Below are 7,105 nucleotides of genomic sequence, written 5' to 3' on the forward strand. Positions count from 1 at the left end.
TGGCTGTCCAGAGTCGGGACCCGGGGTGGACCGCTTACCTGTGCATCGGTTGGGGACATCTCTTGCGTTGCTGACCCGTCTCCGCTCGGGATGGTCTCCTGCTGGCCCCACTATGGACTGGACTCTCACTATTATGTTGGATCCACTATGGACTGGACTCTCACTACTATGTTAGATCCACTATGGACTGGACTCTCACACTATTATGTTAGATCCACTATGGACTGGACTCTCACTATTATGTTAGATCCACTATGGACTGGACTCTCACTATTATGTTAGATCCACTATGGACTGGACTCTCACTATTATGTTAGATCCACTATGGACTGGACTCTCACACTATTATGTTAGATCCACTATGGACTGGACTCTCACTATTATGTTAGATCCACTATGGACTGGACTCTCACTATTATGTTAGATCCACTATGGACTGGACTCTCACTATTATGTTAGATCCACTATGGACTGGACTCTCACTATTATGTTAGATCCACTATGGACTGGACTCTCACTATTATGTTAGATCCACTATGGACTGGACTCTCACTATTATGTTAGATCCACTATGGACTGGACTCTCACTATTATGTTAGATCCACTATGGACTGGACTCTCACTATTATGTTAGATCCACTATGGACTGGACTCTCACTATTATGTTAGATCCACTATGGACTGGACTCTCACTATTATGTTAGATCCACTATGGACTGGATTCTCACTATTAAGTTATATCCACTATGGACTGGACTCTCACACTATTATGTTAGATCCACTATGGACTAGACTCTCACTATTATGTTAGATCCACTATGGACTGGACTCTCACTATTATGTTAGATCCACTACGGACTGGACTCTCACTATTATGTTAGATCCACTATGGACTGGACTCTCACTATTATGTTGGATCCACTATGGACTGGACTCTCACTATTATGTTAGATCCACTATGGACTGGAATATCACTATTATGTTAGATCCACTATGGACTGGACTCTCACTATTATGTTAGATCCACTATGGACTGGACTTTCACAATATTATGCTAGACCCACTCGAAGCCCATTGCACCGGTCGCCCTAGAGGGGGGGTCTCCAAGGTTTGTCATTGTCATCCCACTGGGTTGAGTTTTTCCTTGCCCTGATGTGGGATCTGAACCGAGGATGTCGTTGTGGCTTGTGCAGCCCTTTGAGACACTTGTGATTTAGGGCTATATAAATAAACATTGATTGATTGGAAATGTATGCAAAATGTACATTAAAACACATGAAATACCTATTATCAAGACCACAAGGAAGGGTGTTAAGTGTAGATTACAATCATCCTTGGTGCCCTTTAATCTTTTTTATATAGTGGAGTGTTTTTTGATTTTTTCTCAAAATGTTCACATAATACACAAATTTCCTAAAATTTAGTGTGATGTTTTTTTTCCTCGAACATTCACGTAGGCTGGCAAGTGTACTTTATTAAAATGAGGTTCGCTGTGAGGTTTCAGCCGCTTGACTGCGGAAGGGCGGGTGACTACGGCTTCAGTCGAAACCTGAGCCTCTACACAGGACAGTCTTGAGAGACCGGCGGATTGATTGAGGCCCAAAAGGACTTAGGATCCGCTTTCATCCTGAATGTTCGCCATCTGCTCGGTTGGAAAGAGAACCCACTGGTGCCGGAGAAAAGTCTCCCGACTGACAGACGAGACGTGAAAAGTGTGTGTACCGTAGACTGTCGTGTGTACTTATCGATCCTCAAAGCAGATCCGCTTTCTGAAATTAAATCTGTCGAATAAGGATAACAAAAATGGCCGTAATACGACATAATCCTTCTGAAATAACATTTTTCTGCTTCGGCAATATCCGACGTTCCATTTTATAACGCAATACCGAGGACAAGACTGTTCTGCTCTTACCCACCTCCACCCGGTTCTTGTTGGTATTGATCCATCCATTGTCCAGAACTGTTGGCGCTCCTTTATCAAGTACATTTGTTTTCTACCAGGGAGGTAAAAGACCTTCGTCATCACTAAATAATCTATGTCATTTGAGTAAATAATCTACAGTAAATCCTCCCTTGTGGCAAGGCCTCACAAAGGTCTCATATAATCCCTTGGGTAGTCCTTTAAACACTGGCGGGCTATCCAAGAGTCGTGACTCACCCAGGAAGCAATCAGCCCCAAACAGCGCACGGGGTTCTTGCTCCCTCTGACCGTCTGACCTCCAAGAGAAACCCTATAAGTCCCGCACAAACAAGGCGAGAGTGCCAAACCATGCAACTCGGAGAAGGAAACCACCTGGGAGCAACTTTTGTAAGCAACATCATTAAAAACAGAGATGTGCAAAGCCAAGCAGAATAACTTTCAAATCCATTTTAAAACTAGGACATGGTGGAAAAGTGTTGCCACCATGCTTTACCAATAGGCAACATTTCAATATACACTATATTACAAAAAGTATTTGGCCACCTGCCTTGACTCACATATGAACTTGAAGTGCCATCCCATTCCTAACCCATAGGGTTCAATATGATGTCGGTCCACCTTTTGCGGCTATTACAGCTTCAACTCTTCTGGGAAGGCTGTCCACAAGGTTGCGGAGTGTGTTTATAGGAATTGTCAACCATTCTTCCAAAAGCACAATGGTGAGGTCACACACTGATGTTGGTGGAGAAGGCCTGGCTCTCAGTCTCCGTTCTCATTCATCCCAAAGGTGTTCTATCGGGTTCAGGTCAGGACTCTGTGCAGGCCAGTCAAGTTCATCCACACCAGACTCTTGTCATCCATGTCTTTATGCACCAGTGCACAGTCATGTGTGTCCAAACTGTTCCCACAAGGTTGGGAGCATGGAATTGTCCAAAATGTTTTGGTATCCTGGAGCATTTAAAGTTCCTTTCACTGGAACTAAGGGGCCAAGCCCAACTCCTGAAAAACAACCCTCCTCCTCCTCCACCAAATTTCACACTCAACACAATGCAGTCCGAAATGCACCGTTCTCCTGGCAACCTCCAAACCCAAATTCTGGTTCTTTGGTCAAAATCATGCATAGATGATGTTTTACAGATCATCTTCAAGCCCCTTTCTGACTGTCGCTTCAGGATGTGCCATTTTGTGTGCGGTCTTATTTACGTGGCTCACCTTCGGCAGAGTCTTCTCCCCGTCATCTTTGTTGTAGCGGTGTAGCGTGCAAGGACGGGAGTGGAAGAAGTGTCAAAAGATGGAGCTAACTGTTTTAATGACATTTAAACTTTACTTAAATCAACAACGGAGCAGCATATCCTCATCCGGGGCTCACTAGTGCAACAACAACGCCGGAAATGTGTCCCGTGAAAAACCGACCGACCGCAACTCTCTAATACCTAAAGTTCCTCGGGTGAATAATGTAAACTCACCACACCGGTATGTTTTAGCACTTTCATGGCGAGTTTACTGACAGAAATAAGTAAGAACTTTACACTACTTTTTATTAGAAATGGCAAGAGCGGAGGATGAATGTCCCATAACAAGAAGATAGAGAAAAAGAAGAAGCTTATTGACTATGGTGTTGGCACGGACTACAAAGGCGGACGCGCACACATTTTCAGGACTTATGCAGATCCCAAATAGCAGGTACCAGAAGGTAAAAAAAAGTTGCTTTTTGCATAATATTGCGAAACAAAACACCAGATAATATGTTTTACCTTATATACACACCATAATAGTACAATCCATCAAGTTGTGTGGCTTCATAGCTTACCAAAAGTCGTACTAAAACAGTTTGATTTTTGAGCGCCGTGTGTAATGTTCTATATTCTCAATGGAACATATACAATTTTGGTGTTGTTTACTTGAGTCATATTGCAGTCTACACGTATCTCTTATGTGTGACTGCCATCTACTGGTCACACTTGTCATTACACCATGTACCAAATAAGATAGCTTTGAGGTCGGTAAGCTCAACCCAAAATGATTCTGTACATTAGGCGCACCGGGTTATAAGGCGCACTGTCGAGTTTTGAGAAAATGAAAGTGCTAAATGATAGCTAACATTAGTAGCTAGCCTTTTGCCAAATCATCATCGTTAGCTGACCACACACAAGCTAATGCGGCATAGGTATCGGCGTGGTTACATCATTAAGTGCTAAAGGCATAGGTATCGGCGTGGTTACATCATTAAGTGGTAAAGGCATCGGTATCGGCGTGGTTACACCATTAAGTAATAAAGGCATAGGTATTGGCGTGGTTACATCATTAAGTGGTAAAGGAATAGGTAAAGGCATAGGTAAAGGCATAGGTAGCGGCGTGGTTACATCATTAAGTGGTAAAGACATAGGTATCGGCGTGGTTACATCATTAAGTGGTAAAGGCATAGGTAAAGGCATCGGTATCGGAGTGGTTACATCATTAAGTGGTAAAGGCATAGGTATCGGCGTGGTTACATCATTAAGTGGTAAAGGCATCGGTAAAGGCATCGGTAAAGGCATCGGTAAAGGCATCGTATCGGCGTGGTTACATCATTAAGTAATAAAGGCATAGGTATTGGCGTGGTTACATCATTAAGTGGTAAAGGAATAGGTAAAGGCATAGGTAAAGGCATAGGTATCGGCGTGGTTACATCATTAAGTGGTAAAGACATAGGTATCGGCGTGGTTACATCATTAAGTGGTAAAGGCATAGGTAAAGGCATAGGTAAATGCATAGGTAAAGGCATAGGTTACATCATTAAGTGGTAAAGGCATAGCTAAAGGCATAGGTATCGGCATGGTTACATCATTAAGTGGTAAAGGCATATGTATCGGCGTGGTTACATCATTAAGTGGCAAAGGCATAGGTATCGGCGTGGTTACATCATTAAGTGCTGAAAGCATAGGTATCGGCGTGGTTACATCATTAAGCGGTAAAGGCATAGGTAAAGGCATAGGTAAAGGCATAGGTATCGGCGTGGTTACATCATTAAGTGGTAAAGGCATAGGTATCGGCGTGGTTACATCATTAAGTGGTAAAGGCATAGGTATCGGCATAGGTATCGGCATGGTTACATCATTAAGTAATAAAGGCATAGGTATTGGCGTGGTTACATCATTAAGTGGTAAAGGAATAGGTAAAGGCATAGGTAGCGGCGTGGTTACATCATTAAGTGGTAAAGACATAGGTATCGGCGTGGTTACATCATTAAGTGGTAAAGGCATAGGTAAAGGCATCGGTATCGGAGTGGTTACATCATTAAGTGGTAAAGGCATAGGTATCGGCGTGGTTACATCATTAAGTGGTAAAGGCATCGGTAAAGGCATCGGTAAAGGCATCGGTATCGGCGTGGTTACATCATTAAGTAATAAAGGCATAGGTATTGGCGTGGTTACATCATTAAGTGGTAAAGGAATAGGTAAAGGCATAGGTATCGGCGTGGTTACATCATTAAGTGGTAAAGACATAGGTATCGGCGTGGTTACATCATTAAGTAGTAAAGGCATAGGTATCGGCATGGTTACATCATTAAGTGGTAAAGGCATAGGTATTGGCGTGGTTACATCATTAAGTGGTAAAGGCATAGGTATCGGCATGGTTACATCATTAAGTGGTAAAGGCATAGGTATTGGCGTGGTTACATCATTAAGTGGTAAAGGCATAGGTATCGGCGTGGTTACATCATTAAGTAGTAAAGGCATAGGTATCGGCGTGGTTACATCATTAAGTGGTAAAGGCATAGGTATTGGCGTGGTTACATCATTAAGTGATAAAGGCATAGGTATCGGCGTGGTTACATCATTAAGTGGTAAAGGCATAGGTATCGGCGTGGTTACATCATTAAGTGGTAAAGGCATAGGTAAAGACATAGGTAAAGGCATAGGTATCGGCGTGGTTACATCATTAAGTGGTAAAGGCATAGGTATCGGCGTGGTTACATCATTAAGTAGTAAAGGCATAGGTATCGGCATGGTTACATCATTAAGTGGTAAAGGCATAGGTATTGGCGTGGTTACATCATTAAGTAGTAAAGGCATAGGTAAAAGCGTGGTTACATCATTAAGTGGTAAAGGCATAGGTAAAGGCATAGGTATCGGCGTGGTTACATCATTAAGTGGTAAAGGCATAGGTAAAGGCATAGGTAAAGGCATAGGTATCGGCGTGGTTACATCATTAAGTGGTAAAGGCATAGGTATCGGCATGGTTACATCATTAAGTGGTAAAGGCATAGGTATCGGCATGGTTACATCATTAAGTGGTAAAGGCATAGGTATCGGCATGGTTACATCATTAAGTGGTAAAGGCATAGGTAAAGGCATAGGCATCGGCATGGTTACATCATTAAGTGGTAAAGGCATAGGTATCGGCATGGTTACATCATTAAGTGGTAAAGGCATAGGTAAAGGCATAGGCATCGGCATGGTTACATCATTAAGTGGTAAAGGCATAGGTATCGGCATGGTTACATCATTAAATGGTAAAGGCATAGGTAAAGGCATAGGTATCAGCGTGGTTACATCATTAAGTGGTAAAGGCATAAGTATCGGCGTGGTTACATCATTAAGTGGTAAAGGCATAGGTATCGGCGTGGTTACATCATTAAGTGGTAAAAGTCGGAAGATGGCAGTTTATAATGCATACAGCACTTTTCTAGGCATCCACCTTTTTAATGACCGAGGAGGTATTTGTTCAGATACGACCAGTAAAATTGCTCCAAAATATCCCTGGAAAATGGCGCCCGTTAGCTTCTCAAATCGGCGTCATACTGCATCATTCCTCTTTGTTTGAATTCATTACTCGGTGTCAAGCTGTTATGATGTCACATTATTTACATAGCGGACGCAGCTGTCGCTAGTTAAGCCACCCACACGCACCCCTGTGGTGAAAAGCCAGACCTTTTGTTTTTTATGGTAAACAGACCTGCTCGACCACTTTTTAAAAGGCCTAAAACTTGCTTGAATAACATGACGGATATCCCTAGGGCGGGGGTCAGCAACCTGCGGCTGGCGCTCTGCTGGCTCCATGGAGCTTTTTTTCAAAAATGTTTGGAAATGGGAAAAAAATGGGGTGAAAAATATGTTTTTTGTTGTCATTTGGTTTCTGCAGGAGGACAAACATGACACACACCTTCCCAATTGTTAAAAAGCCCACAGTTTTATTATGTTT

General features: G+C 42.8%; 1 protein-coding gene across 1 annotated transcript in view; it reads right to left on the reverse strand.

Moving 5' to 3' along the window:
• Positions 1-2,086: 2,086 nt before the first annotated feature.
• The window catches only part of LOC133642982 (BAH and coiled-coil domain-containing protein 1-like), a 148,069-nt gene continuing 143,050 nt past the window's right edge, over positions 2,087-7,105 (reverse strand). Inside the window, exon 4 of the mRNA XM_062037405.1 lies at positions 2,087-2,217. Coding sequence (XP_061893389.1) covers positions 2,087-2,217 — 131 coding nt within the window. The remainder of the gene's footprint in view (positions 2,218-7,105) is intronic.

The sequence above is a fragment of the Entelurus aequoreus genome, linkage group LG25 (genome assembly GCF_033978785.1).
Source record: "Entelurus aequoreus isolate RoL-2023_Sb linkage group LG25, RoL_Eaeq_v1.1, whole genome shotgun sequence".
NCBI lineage: Eukaryota > Metazoa > Chordata > Actinopteri > Syngnathiformes > Syngnathidae > Entelurus > Entelurus aequoreus.